Source organism: Malaclemys terrapin, chromosome 3 (genome assembly GCF_027887155.1).
Source record: "Malaclemys terrapin pileata isolate rMalTer1 chromosome 3, rMalTer1.hap1, whole genome shotgun sequence".
Taxonomy (NCBI): Eukaryota; Metazoa; Chordata; order Testudines; family Emydidae; genus Malaclemys; species Malaclemys terrapin.
Window position 1 is genome coordinate 55,261,448 of NC_071507.1, and position 21,987 is coordinate 55,283,434.

The 21,987-nt window shown below is 43.5% G+C and overlaps 1 protein-coding gene across 1 annotated transcript in view; it reads right to left on the bottom strand.

Moving 5' to 3' along the window:
* Positions 1–21,987, bottom strand: part of LCLAT1 (lysocardiolipin acyltransferase 1) — a 203,071-nt gene that overhangs the window by 80,890 nt on the left and 100,194 nt on the right. Inside the window, exon 4 of the mRNA XM_054022443.1 lies at positions 5,984–6,130. Coding sequence (XP_053878418.1) covers positions 5,984–6,130 — 147 coding nt within the window. The remainder of the gene's footprint in view (positions 1–5,983; positions 6,131–21,987) is intronic.

Genomic DNA, 21,987 nt, shown 5'->3' on the forward strand with positions numbered 1-21,987 from the left:
TTCTTCTCCCTCTCCTTGTGCTGGCACTGGCTCTCCTGTTCTCTTCTCACTTGAACTGACACTGTCGCTCTAGCTCTGCAAGCAGCTGAGTTTCCAGACTCACACTGTCTCTCTCCAGCTGTAACCTCTCCTGCGCTAACTGTTGATCCACAATTCCCTGTTGCAGTGATGTAGTTTGTCTGCTTCTGTCAGCCTCTTTCCTGCTTCCCTCCAGGTAATTGGCTCCAAGAGCTTCCCTGCTTGTGGACCCTCTGCCAGTGGGCTCACATTCTCCCTTAAACCTGGACCATCATTCCTCCTCTGGTTGTTAGAATACAGGAAGTTGACTAGCTGTGTTTTTGTCCACTCCTCAGTTTTGAGCTGCTTTTCTTTGCATAGCTAAACCAGCTGATATTTCTTCAGCGGTTCATAATTCATTTGCCCTCTCTTTTTCTGCTATTCCTTCCCCCAAAAGACTATCAAGACTTTTCTCTGTGTTCTTTCCTTCTAGGATACTTGCTTTCACAGCTGTTGGCACTTATATAATTCACACTGTTCCAGAACCACATACGCTGCCACCATATTTCAGGGCAACTGCAGCTGTATTTCCCCACTATTGTCTAGCAAGGGCACCCATTCTAGGCTCCTGGCTCCTCAGCTGTCACCCTCTGCTGGGCAGAGACCCATGTCTCTCTCCCTCCTGAGGATTTTCCAGGTTGCAGAAGTTTCCTGCCTACACTGTGAGTTCCCCAGCAAATCAGATGCGTAAACAGGCCTGCTTTGCCTTTTCTCCAGAAGCTATAAACAGCATAATTGCCCACAGTTAAGTTACCACACAGCTCCTTCTAAGCAAGCACATTTATTCCTCAGATGAAAGCATTTCAGGGAAAACATATTAAAAACAAAACAAGAACCCTGAATAAAAGAGTCCCTGAAGCTTATAATACTTCTCAGGGTTTACATTAGTCATGCCTCCCCCAGAGATGTAACATACAATCCCACAATAATATATTAAAAATGAAAATGTTCATGTAACAAACTCCTAAGACACATGAAAGTTATTTCAAAAAGGTTTGTTCAGGATATTGCAGGAAATTGCCATATCTATCACACCAGACACAGAATTTCGTACCTGTCAATTTGTATTTCATAGCAAGTGGCAACATTGGTAAGAGAAACTTATGAGGCAAATACATTCTACTTAGATGAGAGACTCACATTCAATGTGTGTACAGATAGACTGAGTTAACATGACCTAACACCTAAGCTAAGGAAAAATGGACACACAAATCAAAATTCAATCACCTTGCCTTATTAAGGTGGCTAAGGAAAGAACACCTCCAAGATCAAATAAAAACACTGAGTAGAGATTTGACAATAGGTCTTGGCAGAGGGGTATAAGGCCTTGTCTACACATGCAAACTGCATTAGTTTAACCCAAATCTGTCAATTTGCACAGTTAGACAAGGCCTAAGACACAGAAAGAGTGACTGGCTCAGGCTCCCTGATGACAGGGGAAAGAGTGGACAATAGTCTCTAGAAATGTAAGGCATTTTCTTTTTTCACTGCAACTAAGCAGGTGCATGTACCCCACTGAGCTTTGCAAAGAATTCAGATGAGGTATGTTATGCAAAGTTCTCTGAATTAATTTGATTGTCCCCTCTATTAATAATAAAGCTTGTTTTATCAAGAGAATATGACTCAGACTTCTGCTTGGTTCATTTCCAACAAACTGCCCTAGAGGTAGATAAGGGGGAAAAAAAAAAAAAAAAAAAAAAGAGTGTGTGGAATCTTACCTCCATTCAGAGTAATGTCAAAATTTCATGAACAAGAAGGTGCATCCCAAGCATTGCTGCAGCCAGAGTGACACGCAAGGCAACCCTCAAGACGAAGGGCGTGCAAGTGACATTAACTTGGTAGTTCTTATTAATGAAATTTCCTTTCTATTGAGGCATTGTAGTTTAGATATTGAATACTCAAGTTATACAGTAAATATTTAAGAGGAAGGAGAGAAGCAATAAGCAGAATGATCTATTTTTATGGAAATCAATGAGCTGCAGTTTCAAAAGTAAAGCAAAACTGGAACTTAATGAATGTCTGGTATGTAAACATTTCAAATACTAAAATGTACAATGTAACTGAGGTTGTCTGCTACCTTTCACCTATCAGATAGCCAAAATGGTTCCCATTCTTTTGAGCCGTTCACCAGTAAAACAGACTAAACATTCCATGGAATTTTAATGACCTCTTTTCCAAGCTAAAATGTAATAGGGAGTATCCATAAGACTCAATGTAATAGGTATTAAAAACCGCAGTCTGAAAGTGTTGGTATAAGAACTTCAGATGACAGAGCATTGAAAAAGTATACGCAGTATTGGTTTCTAAGTGAAAATTCTGTTCTGGAAGTTATGAGCTATACCAAAATAGATTACATGAATTAATTATAAAATCTTCAAGTTCACATAGTAACAGAGTATTTCTGAGCCTCCTGCCTACAACTGTCACTGAAGTTAGTAAATGTTTGACAACATAATTAAACATACAGTATGCAGCAGTTTGACTCAAAAGCTGACGGTGGGCTGGTCTACACTTGAAGTGCAGCTGACCTGCTGTAGCGCTTAGTGAAGAGGTTACCTACAGCGATGGGCGGGCTTCTCCTACTGGTGTAGATCAGTGGTTCTCAACCCGGGATATATGTATCCCTAGGGGTACACAGAAATCTTCCAGGTGTTACATCAACTCATTTAGATATTTGCCTAGTTTTACAACAGGCTACATAAAAAGCACTGGCGAAGTCAGTACAAACTAAAATTTCAGCTAGACAACGGACTTGTTTATACTGCTCAATATACTATACACTGAAATGTAAGCACAATATTTCTATTCCAATTGATTTATCTTATAATTATATGGTCAAATCAGAAAGTAAGCAATAGTGTGCTGTGACACTTTTGTATTTTTATGTTTGAGTTTGTAAGCAAGTAGTTTTTAAGTGAGGGAGTATGCAGGACAAATCAGACTCCTGAAAGAGGTACAGTAGTCTGGAAAGGTTGAGAGCCACTGGCATAGATACTCCACCTCCCCGAGAAGTGGGAGATACATCGACAGGAGAAGCCCTTCCATCGATACACCTCTGTGTACACCACGGGTTAGGTCGGTATAACTACATCGCTCAGGGGTGTGGGTTTTCCACACCCCTGAGCCACATAGTTATACCTACATAAGTTGGAATCGTAGACCAAGCCTTTATGATTGTTTCAGTTTCTCTATAAAGAAAATCCTACAGAAACATGCCCTAAAAACAAAGATGCACATTGCATTTGAGCCTGCATACTCAAATTCTACATGGATACGTTCACTGTCCGATAGAAACATACACTGACATTATTTGAGGCTTGCGGGTGTCTCCTGTCAGAGTTAGTTTGCTTCTGTGATGTCTTTCAGTGCGTACACTGTTATTTTTATCCGAGTATATTTTAAAACATTTATTGTATTAAAAGTGTGACTCACACAGGCAGAAATACATTTGACCTAGGCGGTCTAAATAGGGAACTATAAAGGGAGGGGGTGTCTCTAATGGTTAGAATGCCTCATCTCTAATGCTTATAGTAAATAACCAGGGGGTGAGTTGAGATTACTTTTTCTACAAATTTCACACATCCTATTACTTTTTTTTAGTCTATCTCCTCTGCCCTTACTCTTATACCCTTGTTTATCTCATCCATCTGTTATATCTTGTATTTTAGATTATAAAATCGTAGGGGTAGGAATGATCAGTTTCTCTATGTTTGTACAATGCCTAGCAAGATGGGACCCAGCCTGGTTGAGGCCTTTAGGCGCTACTACAGTATAAATATTAAATAATAAATAGAGGAATAAGGACCTAGATATTCTGACCAGAGTCCTATTCCCGGTTCTGCCACTTTTGGAAAGTAGTTTATCCACTATGTGCCTCAATTTATCATCTGTAAGATAGGGAGGGAGTTTGGGTGCGGGGAGGTGGTCTGGGGTGTAAGCCCTGGGATGGAGTGTGGGTGCTGGGTGCAGACTCCGGGCTTCAGCAGGAGGTGGGGGTACAGGAGGGGTTTGTGGGTGCAGGCTCTGGGATGGAGTTTGGGTGTAGGCTCTGGGCTTGGTCCAGGGGTGGGGGTACAGGAGGGGGTGAGGGGAGGGAGTTTGGTGGCCAAAGGGGGAGTGCAGGCTCTGGGAGCGGGTGTGTGTGTGGGGGGTGCGGCGCTTACCTGGAATTCCTAGGCAGGGCAGGCCCGGAGTCTCCATGTGCTGCTACCCCCAGGCACTGCCCCCGCAGCTTCCCATTGGCCGCAGTGGCGCTTGGGACGGGACACAGACCCACCCTGCCCAGGGGTGCAGGGATGGCCGGCAGCCACGTGGAGTGAGCAGGCAGGAAGCCGCTCAGCATCGCTGCGCTGCCAGTGGTGAGTGGGGGCTGCGGTCTGTTTTAAATGGCCTGGGGGACGCGTGGGGCGGTGGAGCCTGGGGCGGAAGGCGGGGCCAAGGGAGAGACCCGGCCTCACACAATGCTGGAGCTGGGCCCATAGTGCCTGGGCACCAGGAATATTCCTGGTGCCCAGTCACCATGGGCCCACAGAACTCGCCCCCCATCAGCGTTGGCTCTATGCTTATATTTAAAGTGTTTGCTGGAGGAAGCACATAAGGCAGATTTGGTCAACATAGTGTGAAGGGGTTATTCAAGTAATTGGGAGTACTTAGCTGACAATGGACCTTGAGAGATGCCAATCCACATCTGAGCTTTCCTGGGAACGTTCAAACTCACATGTAAACAATGGCGTCGGCCTATAAAGAACTAGTCATGCATGGACATATGACTTGCCCATGTGATTCCATCTTGTAGCTGTGATTCTGCACAGGAGAACATTCTACCCACAAAAGAAAGACTATATAAGGCCCTGGGAAACCCCTCCATTTTGTCTTCAGAAGATAGCCTCTCCACCCCAAAGAGATGTCTGAAAGACACTGGAACAAAGGACAGTAACTATGGGGGTGTGAGTGACTGCTGGACCCAGACTAGGAGGAAGTCTAGTCTGTAAAAGAAGTTTACTGGAACATCACTGAGAGTGAGATTTACCCGCATTTAATTTCCTACTGTATTAGCCTTAGATTTGCATGTTTTTATTTTATTTTGCTTGGTAACTTACTTCGTTCGGTCTGTTTTTACTTGGAACCACTTAAATCCACAGTTCCTAACTGTCAGGGTGGTTAAACACTGGAATAAATTGCCTAGGGAGGTTGTGGAATCTCCATCTCTGGAGATATTTAAGAGTAGGTTAGATAAATGTCTATCAGGGATGGTCTAGACAGTATTTGGTCCTGCCATGAAGGCAGGGGACTGGACTCGATGACCTCTCGAGGTCCCTTCCAGCCCTAGAGTCTATGAATCTTGAATCTATGAAAATCCTTCTTTTTATATTTAATAAAATCACTTTTTACTTATTAATTAAACCCAGAGCAAGTATTAATACCTGGGGGAGAAAAGAGCTGTGCATATCTATCAGTGTTATAGAGGGTGAACAATTTGAGTTTACCCCGTATAAGCTTTATACAGAGTAAAACGGATTTATTTACGGCTTGGATCCCATTGGGAACTGGGTATCTGGGTGTTGGAGACAGGAACACTTCTTAAGATGTTTTCAGTTAAGCCTGCAGCTTTTGGCGGACGTGGTTCAGACCTGGGTGTGTGTTTGTAACAGGCTAGCGTGTCTGGCACAACCAGGCAGCGTACTGAAGTCCTGAGCTGCCAGGGAAAACGGGCTTAGAGGTAGTCTCAGCACATCAGGTGGCAGTCCCAAGGGGATTTCTGTGACCCAACCTGTCACACTGGTATACTAATGTATCTATTAACACTTACTGTTCATGAGACTCCATAGTCGCTTGCTACTTTTTTACTATTAACTAAGGAACTATTTCCTTAATACATATGAATTTCTACCTAATTACATCCAAGAGGAGCCAACAATTAATTTACCTGTGAGATCAGTTCCTTCAGGAAAGATGAGGAGTTGCAGTGGTTCATGAATGTCACAGAAATAATCCAGCATATTTTCAAAGTGGTTCTTGTCATCTTCCCATTTCCTCTGAATGAAAATAAAGGCAGCAACCTGCATTGCCCAACCTAGAATAAGTTTAACAATATATATATATATTTTTAGTAACATATCATTGTATGATTTTCATTTGCTTGCATCCAATGAGGTTAAACTTATTTCCCAACTATTGAAGAAAAATTTTGCCTGCAACTATATGGAATGTCATAAGAAAAGCCATCTTGTATTGTAACAGCATCATATTGCGACGTGCTAAATAGGGGCCATGCTTGACGGGGTGGACTGTCAAGAAGCACTTTGGTGCTGCTGAAAGTGGTGTTCATTACCCATATGGTAAAACTCTTCCCTTTATTAAACCCAAGCCCCAGAACAGAGTTAGGGGACACTATGCTGCGGACGTGGTATTAAAGACCTCAATTCACTATTCACAACAGTAACACTAGTCTTGGTGTCTAAACAATTTCTAATTCTGGTAATCAAGTTCTGCCAACCTATATTTCCACTGCAAATTCAATAGGATATTGTATTCTTCGCTTTCTGTCTGAAGTTGTTATGCAAAGTTGCTATAACATTCTTAAACCAGAGGTGATTGCTATTCAGTGGTCAGCAAAGTGCATGTCACTTTCAGTTTGTAAAGTGCTTTGGAATAATAGGCACTATATAAATGTAAGTGGTTATGATGGCACAATGCAAGTTTTAAAGTTTAAGTGCATAATATTTTGTTTAAAACATTTTTTCAATTAAATAAAAAAGTATGTACAAGTGGATTTCAAATATTTGTAAATACATGTCATACTGAAAATATTTATGACATTATAAGAAATGTGCTATAAGGTTTCTGATACATACAACTTCCAATAAATTATTCCATCACTAATAGGTCATAATATAAAGCAGTACTCCCTTTGCACTACTTTATAGCATAATTTGAGGTATAGCTTTCCTCATGCACATGCAAGTCCCAATACAGTTGTGAGGACTTATGCCTAACATCAAGAAGATATATTAAACAAATGGAACTGACATAATCTGCAAGTTAGGTGCCACATGCAATTCTCTTTCAAACCACTTGTGTCTTTTTTTGGCACGATTTACTACACAACAATATGTGCTTCCTATTGAATGTACTATTGTCTAATGGTTTAGACAACTGAACCAGGAATCAGTCTCCTGGATTACATGCCCAGTTCCACCATTCTCCCTCTGACCTTGGGCAAGTCACTTAAATGTTTACAAGTGTAACAGGAATAGGTGCTGGTACGTGCAAATATTTGGAAGTTCCCAAGCACCTCTCAAGCACAAATTCAAAAAATACATTCATCCTCTTTTATACAATTTTGAAGTGGGCTCCTACATTTGACAGTCCCCATTTGTCTCCCACACAGACTATGGGTTAATCTACACCTAAAAACTTAGGTTGACCTAGCTAAGTCGCTCAGAGGTGTGAAAAATTCACATGCCTAGGAGATGTAAACACACTGACCTATGGCCTTGTGTAGACACCACTAGGTTAACAGAAGAATTAGTCACCGCCTCACGGAGGGGTGGATTTATTATAGTGACAGAAGAACCTCTTCCGTGGCTGTAGCAAATGTCTGCAGAATAGAGCTACAGTAGCAGTGCTGCTGCTGTGCCACTGTAGCGCTTCAGTGTAGATACTGCCTATGCCGATGGGAGGGGTTCTTCAATTGTCATAGGTAATCCACCTCCCCATGAGGTAGTAGATAGGTTGATGGAAGAATCTTAATTACACCACTCGGGGGGGGGAAAGGGGGGGAAGTGGATTTTTCATGCCTCTGATGACCTAATTTTTTTCCACGTAGACCAGGCCTTAGGCCTGGTCTACACTAGGCATTTATGTCGAAGTTAGCGCCGTTACATCGAATTAACCCTGCACCCGCCCACACCGCGAAGGTATTTAGTTCGACATAGAGGTCTCTTTAATTCGACTTCTGTACTCCTCCCCGACGAGGGGAGTAGCGCTAAATTCGACATGGCCATGTCGAATTAGGCTAGGTGTGGATGGAAATCGACGCTAATAGCTCCGGGAGCTATCCCACAGTGCACCACTCTGTTGACGCTCTGGACAGCAGTACGAGCTCGGATGCTCTGAACTGCCACACAGGAAAAGCCCCGGGAAAATTTGAATTTGAATTCCTTTTCCTGTCTGGCCAGTTTGAATCTCATTTCCTGTCTGGACATCGTGGCGAGCTCAGCAGCACTGGCAACGATGCAGAGCTCTCCAGCAGTGATGGCCGTGCAATCTCAGAATAGAAAGAGGGCCCCAGCATGGACTGATCGGGAAGTCTTGGATCTCATCGCTGTGTGGGGCGATGAGTCCGTGCTTTCCGAGCTGCGATCCAAAAGACGGAATGCAAAGATCTACGAGAAGATCTCTAAAGACATGGCAGAGAGAGGATACAGCCGGGATGTAACGCAGTGCCGCGTGAAAATCAAGGAGCTGAGACAAGGCTACCAGAAGACCAAAGAGGCAAACGGACGCTCCGGATCCCATCCCCAGACATCCCGTTTCTACGAGGCACTGCATTCCATCCTCGGTGCGGCCGCCACCACTACCCCACCAGTGACCGTGGACTCTGAGGATGGGATAGTGTCCACAGCTGGATCCTCGGACATGTTAGCGGACGGGGAAGATGAGGAAGGAGATGAGGAGGACGAGGCAGTCGACAGCGCTCACAACGCTGATTTCCCCGACAGCCAGGATCTCTTCATCACCCTTACAGAGATCCCCTACCAACCCTCCCCAGCCGTTACCCCGGACACAGAATCTGGGGAAGGATCAGCCAGTAAGTGTTGTAAAAATCTAAACATTTATTTGTAACAGAACAGGAATATTAACAATTAAAAAAATGGGTTTCTCATGATTAGTTTGATTAGCTTAACGGTTCAGTCATGGGCAGTGCAACTATTGAAAAAAAATCTAGCAATGTCCGGTTTTGCATGATTGTCCTGCCCAAGCCGCTCTACTGGTTAGTCACTGCTACAGCAGCTACAGTAAAATGCGGTCTATATGTCCGGGGATGGAGCAGAAATCCTCCTGTGACATCTCGAGGAAGCTCTCCTGGAGGTAATTGGAAATCCGCTGCATTAGGTTCTTGGGGAGAGCGGCCTTATTGGGTCCTCCGTAGTAGGACACGTTGCCACGCCACGAGACAAGCAAGTACTCTGGAATCATTGCTCTGCACAGCATGGCGGCATACGGCCCTGGTCTTTGGAGGCTTTCCCGGAGCATTCTCTCTTTCTCGCTGTCAGAGATCCTCATGAGGGTGATGTCGCTCATGATGACCTGCTTTGAATGAGGTAGGGGAATGTTAGTGTTGGGACTGCTTTGCCGTTCCTTTACAGAACTGTAACCGCTGGTTTGCAGCCACGCGGTGGAGGCGGGAGAGGGGCAGCCGAAAGGGATCGTTCCCGGGGACAGCCGCGAGGGTGTGGGACAGGAGCAGACTTCCTGCTTGCCGAATTGCTGGCAGCAGGGACCGACATTGATTTCAATGTGAAATGAGGCCATTGCTAATATTAAAGTTTTAAGCTGCCACAAGTCTACGGCTTACCATGTCTGCCTGCAACAGAAATTCCGTTCTCCTGAGAGGCTTCTCAAATGTGCTGTAGAAGACCCCAGGCACTGAATGCGAAGGCCGAGAATTCGACCTTGTGCTGAGTGCGCATGTGAGAGGTGCTGTGCATGGTCTTGTTAACAGAGAAAGACTATGTTCTTTGTTCACAACTACATTTATCTTTCTGAGGAATTCACTCCCTTTTTCCCATTCCCACAGCCCCATCTGCGACTGTCTCACAACCTAGCCTGTCATCACACTCCCAGAGGCTAGCGCGGATTAGGCATAAGAAGAAGAGGACACGGGAGGACATGTTCTCGGAGCTTATAGCCTGCTCCAGAGCCCAGGCAGCACAGCAGACCCAGTGGCGGGAGAACTTGACCCGAATGCACCAAGCCAACATGGATCGGGAGGAGAGGTGGCGTCAGGAAGACCAGCAGGCGACTCAAACCCTGCTTGGACTAATGAGGGAGCAAACGGACACGCTCCGGCGCCTTGTGGATGTTCTGCAGGAACGGAGGCAGGAGGACAGAGCCCCGCTGCAGTCCATCTCTAACCGCCCTCCCCCGCCACCAAGTCCCATACTCCCCTCACCCAAAGTGCACAGAAGGAGAGGCGGCAGAGTCCCTGCTAACTCTCACTCCACCCCTGCAGAGAGCTCGAGCAGCAGAAGGCTCTCATTCCCCAAAATTTGACAAGTTCTTTCCTTCCCGCCTGACACAAGCCCCCGTCCAAGTTTCACTTTCCCAGTTCCATGTTTGGTTGATAATAAAAAATACGTTTCTGTTAACTACTGTTTCCATCATGTTCTTTTGCAGGAGGGGGGGATAGGGGGTTGGTAATTCGACAGGACAGTCACCTTTGGCAGGGTATATAGTCGGGGGCAGGCACAGCAGCAGGGCACATACATAGTGCAGTGATGCAGTGACTAGTTACCCTGGTTAGTCTGGGAGGTTGTTTTCATGTTATGTGGTGGGGGGTGGGTTGCTCTGTGACTTTGTGGCAGGGGAGGGCAGTTACAGATCTTAAGCGGCGGTCCTTAGGCAGGATCACAGAGCCACACAGCAGGGGATCTGTAACCGTCCTCCCCCTGCCACAAAGTCACATAGACCCCCCCATACACACAGTCCCTATCAGGAGGGGTGACAGGCTCCGTTGAAACAACCATCCCACCGCAGCGGAGCCTGTCAATCCTTGAGTTTAGAAGCTGCATTCGCGCCACTACAGTACACCCGCTCCGCACCACAGTCTGCGTCCCAGTTTTAAAAAATTCCCGCGAATACAGTATTAAAGAAAACGGTGTGCTTTAACAAAGTAGAACTATTTTTATTTTGAAACGTGTGTTGGAAGTGGGGTGAAGGGGGTATGTAACTGGATAGGATAGTCAACATTAACTGGGTAAAGAAACGGGGGCAGGTTTAGCTTCTCAATACACAAACTTTAAAGTCACAGGTTACCCTGCTCACTCAGGAACTTTGCTTTCAAAGCCTTCCGGATGCACAGCGCTTCCCGCTGGTCTCTTCTAATCGCCCGGCTGTCTGGCTGTGAGTAATCAGCAGCCAGGCTATTTTCCTCAACCTCCCACCCCGCCATAAAGGTCTCCCCCTTGCTCTCACAGAGATTGTGGAGCACACAGCAAGCTGCAATAACAATGGGGATATTGGTTTCGCTGAGATCACAGCGAGTCAGCAAGCTTCTCCATCTCCCCTTGAGACGGCCAAAAGCACACTCCACCACCATTCTGTACTTGCTCAGCCGGTAGTTGAAGAGTTCTTTTTCAGTGTCCAGGGCGCCAGTATAGGGCTTCATGAGCCAGGGCATTAGCGGGTAGGCTGGGTCCCCGAGGATGACTATAGGCATCTCCACATCCCCAAGAGTTATTTTGTGGTCCGGGAAGTAAATACCTTGCTGCAGCCGTCTAAACAGACCAGAGTTCCTGAAAACACGAGCGTCATGAACCTTGCCCGGCCATCCCACGTAGATGTTGGTAAAACGTCCCCTGTGGTCCACCAGTGCTTGCAGCACCATGGAAAAGTATCCCTTTCTGTTAATGTACTGGCTGGCCTGGTGTTCCGGTGCCAGGATAGGGATGTGAGTTCCATCTATGGCCCCACCGCAGTTTGGGAATCCCATCGCTGCGAAGCCATCTATGATGGCCTCCACGTTTCCCAGGGTCACTACCTTTGGCAGCAGTACATCAACGATTGCCTTGGCTACTTGCATCACAACAACCCCCACGGTAGATTTGCCCACCCCAAACTGGTTCGCGACTGACCGGTAGTTGTCTGGCGTTGCAAGCTTCCACAGGGCTATGGCCACTCGCTTCTGGACAGTCAGGGCTGCTCGCATCCGGGTGTCATTGCGCTTCAGGGCAGGGGACAGCAACTCACAAAGTTCCAGGAAAGTTCCCTTCCGCATGCGAAAGTTTCGCAGCCACTGGGATTCATCCCAGACCTGCAGCACTATGCGGTCCCACCACTCAGTGCTTGTTTCCCGTGCCCAGAATCTCCTTTCCACGGCATCAACATGACCCATTGCCACCGTGATGTTCTCGGCGCTGGGTCCCCTGCTTTCTGAGAGGTCTGTGCTACTCTCAGACTTCAGGCCATCACCGCGTTGACGTAGCCTCCTCGCCTGACTTTTCTGCATCTGCCTCAGGGAAAGGTGTATGATAAGTTGCGAGGCGTTGAGAGCGGCCACAACTGCAGTGATGGTTGCAGCAGGCTCCATGCTCGCAGTGCTGTGGCGTCCGCGCTGTCACTGACTAGAAAAGTGCGCGAACTGATTTCCCGCCGGCGCTTTCAGGGAGGGAGGGCGGGAGTGATGGACGGATGACGACAGTTACCCAAAAGCACCCTGGACACATTTTTTTTACCCAGAAGGCATTTGCGGCTCCACCCAGAATTCCAATGGGCAGCGGGGACTCTGGGAACTGTGGGATAGCTGACCACAGTGCACCACTTCCAATGTCGACGCTTTCCCCGTTAGTGTGGACTCACAAAGTCGAATTACTGTCCTTAGTGTGGACACACACGTTCGACTTTGCAATATCGATTCCAAAAATTCGATTTAAGTAAAATCGAACTACTCTCGTAGTGTAGACAAGGCCTTAGTCTACACGACAGTCTATGATGGCACAGCTATGTTGGCATAGCCTCCTCGCGTAGATGCACCAAACGCTGACAGGAGGCGCTTCCCAGCCAGTGTAGGAACTCCACCTCCCTGAACAACGTTAGCTACGCTGACAGAAGCACTCTTATGTCATCATATCTGCTTCTACACTGAGGTTTTTGTTGGCATAACTATGTCTATTAGGAGCATGGGGTTTTTGTACCTCGCAGTACAAATTTTAACCGTAGACAGAGCCTAAATGTCCATCCTATCCTTTCAGTGACATGGCTCAGGATATAGAGGAGAAACTGTTTTCAAAAGGAAGCCGTCAGCTTTTCACATTCAACGTGAACAACATATTACAATTAGTACAAATTGTGTCAAACCAATGGCAGTTAAGAACAGAGACCTGGTCATATGGATATAGTGTTTAGAAGGATCATTTTGGGGTGATAATTAGAAGGACAAACTAAAACAAAATTTTCTTTTAATAAGCTCCATCACATGACCATGCCCAAATTAAGCTGTAGCTTTATTTACAATTTCTTCTTAGCACTGGCCTTTATTGTAGTGTAAGAATGTGCCATAAATATTTAAATGAACTATTCAGAGCTTATTTTTTAAATAGTCCTTGTGCTAGTTTCAAAAACCTATTTTCTCTCCCAAACAGGCCACAAGCTATCCCATTTTGTTGTTCTCATCTCATCTGAACTCCATAATCTGTATTCAAAAGTGTACTGCAGCTACAAGGACGTACTTGATCAAACGGAGAAAATAATGAACGCTTTCTTTTTAAAGCCTCTGGTATATGATATTATACATCAAAGAAACTGATGCCAAAACTGGACATTCAGTGTGCAGCAGAGGGAAAAGCTAATTGGTATTGCGCTTCAAAATGCTGTCCAAAATTACTTGCATTATTACACTTTTTTGTCACTGGCCAACACAGTGACTAACATCAACTTTGACACAACATGACAACAAACGAGGAGGAGGAGGAGGAGTACTACACAGTAAGAAGTTGCAAGTTGTGTCTTGCCTGTTACAGGTCCACCCTACTAAGGAAGAGAGAGTTTCAAATTTCTCCCAAATTCTAGAAACCAACAGCACACGAACAAACCCAACAGAAGTAAAACTTGGAATATACGTAAAATGAATACCCTTTGCAGAACTTTGAGGAAGTAACAGGCAAGTGGGACATGGTGGAAAGAGGCACTTTAATGAAAGGAAAATGTTGCTATTTTGCTTCTGGTGGTTTTCACTCTCGCGTAATTATTTCAGCCAATACACTTCATACATTGAATGTCCTGCGACTGCTACCACTAAATTAACTGATACAAAACTACAATTTATGAAATTATTATATTGGTTGGTACCATATAGAGTCTTAAAACTAGCTTGTCTGGTCGGACTTATTCAAAACAAGATTTCTCACAGCTACAGAGTCTGAGAGAAACGAGAGGCAGGGCCGGTGCTTCCATTTAGGTGACCTAGGTGGTGGCATTTTGCCGCCCTCGATGGCAATTCGGCGGCAGGGGGTCCTTCCGCGCTCCGGGTCTTCAGCGGCAATTCTGCGGCGGGTCCTTCACTCACTCTGGGACCCGCCGTCAAAGTGCCCCCCCGCCGCAGAATTGCCGACGACGACCGGGAGCACAGAAGGACCCCCTCTAGGGTGCCAAAAACCCTGGCGCCGCTCCTAACGAGAGGCAAAGAAAGTGCTCACTTGGAGACTTGCTGGTAGTGTGCGGACAACAGCTCACTAGGAGAGACTTATCTCTGGTCCCACCTACTGCTGGAAAGAGAAGGGAGAAAACTTGCCACTAGACCTTTCCCACCACTTCCTCCAGGCAGTTTAGGCCCTGGAAGTTATGTGCATGGTACTAGCTGTGCCTGAAACTCAAAACATCCTGCAGATCTGGGAGGGTTTTATACCTCTGCCTGGAGTTTAAAAGTACAGTTTACAGGGGAGACAGGAAACAAACAATAAGGTTACAGTAAAAAAAGCAAAGTGAAAATGTGCCATCTTGGTTTTCTTGTCTCTGTCACATGAAGGCAAGAGTGCACATATTGCACCATTGGGAGAACACATACATAATGTAGTTTGGGGTGAAAGAGGATGGGCAGACCTATGGGAGGAATTCAGTAATGTGCAAACTGATAACTGCTGCTTATAAGTGGTATTTAAAAATAAACAAGTAGGAAGCACCTTCTCATCTGCAGTGTGAGGTGAGACATGCTGTTCAGTCACTTGTAAAGCTCAGCTCAACATATTGTCTAATAGGCAGTAATTATATTTTTCTTGTCTGGACTATGTTTTTGGTTGTCTGGGACTCCTGGCCATCAGGAATTTTGCTAGTCTGAAAGAAATCAATGTTTATTTTTACTGGAAAGCAAAAGCTTGCCCTTGGGTTTGTAAGTTCACGGGAAAGATAATTGGGAAAATATGGAACACAAACAAACAGGGAAGTTAATCCAAACCAAACAATGCAATTCCATTTCTTTGCCAAAACAAATACTCTGCCTGTAATACCTGACATTTCTGATAACTAATGTTAACTCACAAATGTACTCAAAAGCATTCACCAACATAGATTATATAACCCTCGCTCAAGCTTGCTATGTGGTTAGCATCGTAGAAACATGCAGCAGCTGGCCACAATGACCTTTTCAATCAGCTTTTTGTGACTCAAAAGACAGACACTGGTTTCAATTCCAGGGTAATTCTGATTAAAGACATTTAACCTTTGTTTTTTGCTAGAGTAAGTAGCACGCATACACTCAGTCTATTTTTCACACCTATCTTGGTTTTATTGTGGCTTGACTACATACTGTAGTCCATCACATGATCATATATGCAAGGGACAGGAAATGCTATCATCGAATTGGAGAAATATATTACATATACGAAGTGTACTTTTGCTCTGGGGACCTGGGGAAGATAAAACAACTTTAGCATATATAACTCTCCAGTAATCACACATTATTATATTAACCATTCTATAGTTATGGCTGAGGAAACATTTTAATTTCAAAGCCCCCTTTCCCCAAAAACATTATTTTCAAGGGGTGAAGGGGGACAGGGATAAAATACACTTCAGGTTGAAATTTCTTATGTTTGTTCTTAGTCCAAACATTTCATTTGGGGTGGAGGGTGGAGGTGGGAGGAGCACAGAGAGGGAGAAGTTTGGTAAAAAACAGCCAGTCATTTTTTAAAGTTCACTGAATATTTTTAAGAGTGTCTCAAAAACAGATTTTTTAAAAAAATTTAAATGCCAAAGCCTTCCCTATTGCAACATTTATTGTTGATATTTAACCAGAAAACACGTCAGGAAATTCAAAGTTGTGGTTTTCCTATAGGAACAACTACTATAACATGCAACAGAGGGTCCTGTGGCACCTTTGAGACTAACAGAAGTACTGGGAGCATAAGCTTTCGTGGGTCAGAACCTCACTTCTTCAGATGCAAGACTTGCATCTAAAGAAGTGAGGTTCTGACCCACGAAAGTTTATGCTCCCAGTACTTCTGTTAGTCTCAAAGGTGCCACAGGACCCTCTGTTGCTTTTTACAGATTCAGACTAACACGGCTACCCCTCTGATACTTGACTACTATAACATGATACACCACCTTACATTTTAAAATGTGCTATACAAAATTGCATATAATCCTAAATCCTCTCTATTCTGCCTATTCTCTGGCACTGTTAACATTAATCCTCAAACCCATAGCCAGGGTATCATCTGACTTGACTCTCTCCAGCAAACCAGAGATCCAAGTTGTGCTCAAATCCTGGCATCTCCCTTCTCTATACTTTTCTAAAGCAAAACTGAATCCTGTCCCTACAGCTAGAATTCTGGTTCAAGTCCTCAATGTCACATCTTGGTTACTGCCAACGTCTCTGGCCTCTCCAACCCCCAGATTGCCCCCTCCTCCAGTCTGCACTAAACACAGCCGCTAAGATAATTTTCCTGGTCTGTCACCCCGCACATCTTTCTCTGGAATCGGTTTTCCACCACACCAAATACAAGTTAACCTTACATTTAAGGCTCTTCATAACTCTGCCTCATTCAAAATATTTGCTTTTTCCTAATCATATTTCACACGTTCCTCCTCCATTCTGCCAATGATGCCAATCTTGAACTGGCTGTCCAATTCACTCTCGCATGTCTCCATACTTTCTTCCATGCTGTCCCTTACACATTGCAAGTCTTCACAGAATGAATCCATACAGCCACTACACACTCTTCTTTCAAATCCCTCAAAAGCCATGAGGTCGATAAGAAACCCAGTAAACCAACATGCACCCAGTTGTGGGGCAGCTGGGATAGCTGATACTAAATTCAAAAATGTTTCCCCCATAAATAAGTGATTCTGACATACCAAGTTGTGCAGAGAACTAACATATGTAACTGTGGGATCTTATCACTGTCAGCCATCCTCTCTCTTTGTTTTCCTTCTATTGTTTGTCATACACACTTGTTGATTCTTGTTTCAAATCAGAAACGCTTTAAGGCAGTAACAATAAGTTTGTTCAAGACTAGCCCAATGGAGCCCTGATTCTAATCGATGCCTTTGATGTACCACCACCACACAGGCACAAAGATTGGTGGGAATCACTTGCACGTGCCCAATTTCTGTGCACACAAAATATTGATCATAGCAGTGGTTCATTAACAGTTGTTTATGTAATTTATTTCATTGCACCAACAGTTATAAATGTGGCACAACTGTGGCTCTCCTTGATTTAAAAACACTCAGCAGCTTTTATACTTCCCATTTACAAGCTCTGCCAAACAGAAGAATGTTATACTGAAAAAATGTTATCACGTGGTTTTTGAGATGGGAAGACAGAGTTGCACTGTATTTACTTCTGATTAGTACAAGAACATTAAAAATAGATTTGGAAAGCCACTTCAATTCAGACATTTAATGGTTTCCTCTAGTTAGTGTCAGCTCTAAGTATCCTAATCAAATCACATTTTAAAACATTTCAATTCTTAAATTATTTTTCTAATTTGATGCATGTAAACCATTAATTAAGAAATTCTTCTTGTACCAATCTTTGTAATACAGAGTATCTGCTCATGGTAATGTTTTTACCATGTTCATCTCTAATGTATAGTTAATAGGTATATAATGAATTGAACAGTTGTCATTTGACTTGGTCCATTCCTTTAATAAATTATCACCCAGCAATTAGTTGAGAGAGGAAATGCATGACTCAGGAGTGTTCATAACACTTCCAGTTGCCTAGTGGTACAGTAGATATTCAATCGCATAACAGTTGTGTTTCTGAACACCAGCACAATCTTTCTACCCATTGCCTGGCTCTTTTCACCAAAGGGGAATGTAAAATGCTATTTCCACCCCTTGTTTCCAATATATATTTTTAAAATTACCTTGACAGTATTATCTTGATAGTTGCATTTTACACACATGCACACACATGGAGTAAGTTTTGGGTTTTTTAAACTAGAGAGGAAGTAACTCTTATGTTTTTCCCACTCTACATAAAAATTCTATTCCTTACAGGCATATTCCTCCGCAATAGAGAAATTAAAAATGAGTGAGGATTGGTCTGTTTAGTGAATCCACAAAAATGGGTAAAAAAAAACCCATCACAGAAGAGTCTATGACCCTGCACCCTGAATCATCCCCTTTAGTAATATTTGAGGAGCAACTGAAGTCCTGGGTCTATATTTACTTCCACAGCCCTTTTAGGAGGAAAGAGGGAGAAAGGGTTCCTGTGGAGAAGGGATGACTAATGGGTAGGAGATGAAGATACAATTTACGAGCAGTCTATGCCCTGTGACACTGCACCTTGGCCCCAAAGAGCAGGCATTGAGTCCTTCATTTCCATTCTGCAAGACCAATCATCATGATGTTCAGGCCACTACAGAACCACCATACTTGGGAACAGGAAGCTAATAGGTCCCTTACTCTTATGATGTAACTGAGCCAAAGGTTTGGTCGATGAAGTGGAACCATAGTCAAGTGGTAAAGAAAAGGGAGTCTGGAAAAAAAAATCTAGTCTTAGCACTGCTAGATTTGCTGTGTTACATTGAGCAAATTATTTAACCTCCCTAGACATGAGTTTACAAATCTGTTTAAAATGGTGTGTGTGTGTGTATAGAGAGAGAGTTTACGCATCTATAAAATGGTGTGTGTATTATGGTGTGTGTATGTTGACTTCTAAAATTGTCTTCCATACAAAGATCTCAAAGCATTTTACAAACATTAAGGACTCCAGGTTTCCAAACACCCCAGTGAGATAGAGAAGTGTGTGTGTGTGTGTGTGTGTGTGTGTGTGGGTGGGTGTATAGAGAGAGAGTTTACGCATCTATAAAATGGTGTGTGCGCACACACCATTTTATAGATGCGTAAACTCTCTCTCTATACACCCACCCACCCACTTCTCGATCTCACTGGGGTGTTTGGAAACCTGGAGTCCTTAATGTTTGTAAAATGCTTTGAGATCTTTGTATGGAAGACAATTTTAGAAGTCAACATAGTAGTACCTGAATGCTGAATATAGCAATTAGGATTTGCAAATAACTGTCCATAGTGGACCCTACTCCTCATTTCTCTTAAATTCAGCAGCTTTGTTCTCCATTCTCCCATCCAACATACTGTCTACCTCACCTACCTTTCCCTTCCCTCTTCTTGCCCTCTTGTTATGCTTCCCTGTCTTTGGGTGTAGCATGCGGGCTTTTAGAACACGGCAAGTCTTGCAGTGCTGTGAAAATACTTATGATGAATTCTTCGATAGCCTTCCCCTGGAATATCCATATTTCAGAAAAATTTTCTCAAGATGTGTCAACTTGTGTTTTTCCATTAACATGAAAGGACTTAACATGAGATAAATCCATCATCAATGATGTTTGCAGCACTATCCTCTTTCCTATCATCTGTGAATTTAATCAATGTGCTATTTAATCTTTTCTACCTCATTAACAAAGACATTAAATGAAACAAGGCCCAATACTCATCCAGGCAGCTGCGACTGGATACCTCGTTTCACTCACTGACATATACTTGGATTATGCTCCTTCAGCCACTTTTCAATTCATATAACCGTGCTCAGATTAAAGCCAATTTTCATTTATTTTTTCGATTAAGGCTTGAGCTACTGTACCTAATGTTCCCCTAAAATCCAGGTAACATTGCAGTCCCTTCATTCACTATTATAACGCTTTGAAAATCACTGACACCAAGATGAGGTGCTGATGGTTAAACCACACATTCTGCTTCCAGCAGAACCTCACTGATTCATATTAGTGAATGGGAGATGCATTCTGAACATCAGGAGTTTTGAGAACTAGCAAGTTAAGTGATTAAAAAAAAGACAGACAATATTTCAAATCATTCTTTGTCCATTTGTTTGACATTATAGTTTACTTCCAATTATTTACAATACTTTATTAAGTAGTAAGTGAACTTTAGTATGCATTCTGCAGTATATTTTGAGAAAGTAATCAAGTCTTATTAATACGAGAACCCCCACTTTATCACTGCATCTGCTATTAAATTGTTGATAAAAGGCGAGGTGAGAACACAGGTTTGTATATGCAAATTTAGAGGAGAGTGGATTAGGGAAATTCTATTTGATTTTAGCATGCAAGAAGCTGTCAATGCTGTTAGAAATCCTCCTAGAGAATTGCTGTTGCAAAATGTGCCAGAGTAGTTTTTGATGATGTCATCTAAGACAGAGGTTCTCAAACTTTTTCTTTCTGAGCCCACACCCCGAACTCCATGGGCCACCTGTGCCACAACAACTGGTTTTCTGCATATAAAAGCTGGGACCAGCATTGGGGGTAGCAAGCAGGGCAATTGCCTGGGGCCCCATGCCACAGGGGCTCCTGTGAAGCTAAATTCAGCTTCAGCCTCAGGTGTTGGTGCTCAGAGCCCCGGACTTCAGCCCTATGTGGTGGGGCTTCAGCTTTCTGTCCTGGGCCCCAGCAAGTCTAACAGTGGCCCTGCTTGGTGGACCCCCTGAAACCTGCTCGCAGCCCCCCCAAGAGGCCCCAGACCCCTGGTTGAGGACCACTGATATAAGAAACTGCAGTAACAGCTGAACAACAAAGTGAATAGTGATTCCTGGGGACTATACCTTTGGCAAGTGGTAGAGAAACGCTGCAGTAATATTTCCAAAATTGAGATTATTGAAATTTAATATAGCATTTTGGAAACTTTATTGCATGCATTATTAAACCAGAGATATAGTCTCCAGGACCAAAAAGATCATCCATTAAAAAAGAAAGAACTCGTATATAGTCAAGTCCAAGGGTTTTTTTATATATTAAAAGTATGATAAATTAATAATTTGTAAACATCTATAAAAAGTGACCCAAAACCTCCTAATGAGTCATCATCTACCTGCGAAATAAGTATCTAAATTTCTTAAATAGAAAGTCCTTATATGTGCAGTATGCAGTTGTTAAATCATGTTTCAGATGCTTTAACTCTGCTCACCTCCAAACATACGTTCCTCTGCATATTAAGTCTCCAAATACAAATAAAATCCCAAGTACGAAGAGTGCATTAGCTAAAGATGGGGACTAGGAATCAGCACTCCTGGGTTCAAGACTTAGGTCTGCCCCTAATTCATCTGATTTGGGTAATTTTCTTAATCTCTCAAATTTATGTTCCCACTCTAAAATTGGGATGGTACTTCGCACCAGGATGTTGCGAGGCTTAATGTTTGCAAAGTACTCAGATATTCAGATGAAAGTGTTACATATAACCCCATGCTGTACACAATTCTGAATGAAATACTTAAAGTACTGACCACCACGTAGCTGCCTAAGAATGAAAACAATTGCCTTTAGCAAATGTATCAAAAGCTCTAAATTCTCTTTCCTTGTGACCTTTAAAAGATTCGGTTAAATGCTAAAAGCTTACAAAATGGGCAAAGGCTTTTAAAAACAGAACTGCAAAATTGCTGAAGACTTTTCTTCAGCTATTAGTACCAATTAAAAGGCTTTCACATCGCATGGTAGGGCCATGGAGGTAAAATATGAGATTTTTTACACTGCCTGGCTGAATTCATAATTATACTCCTTGGCCACAATTTCCTACAGATATTTATCACAAGATCTACTGAATATACATTTGCAGTCCTGACATGGATTTAAAAATCTGCACTGGAAAGCAAAGCACAGGATTGACATGAGGAATAAACTGCTCCCACTGACGTCTAATGATCTCTAGCCTTCTGTATTTAGCCCCCGAATGCTT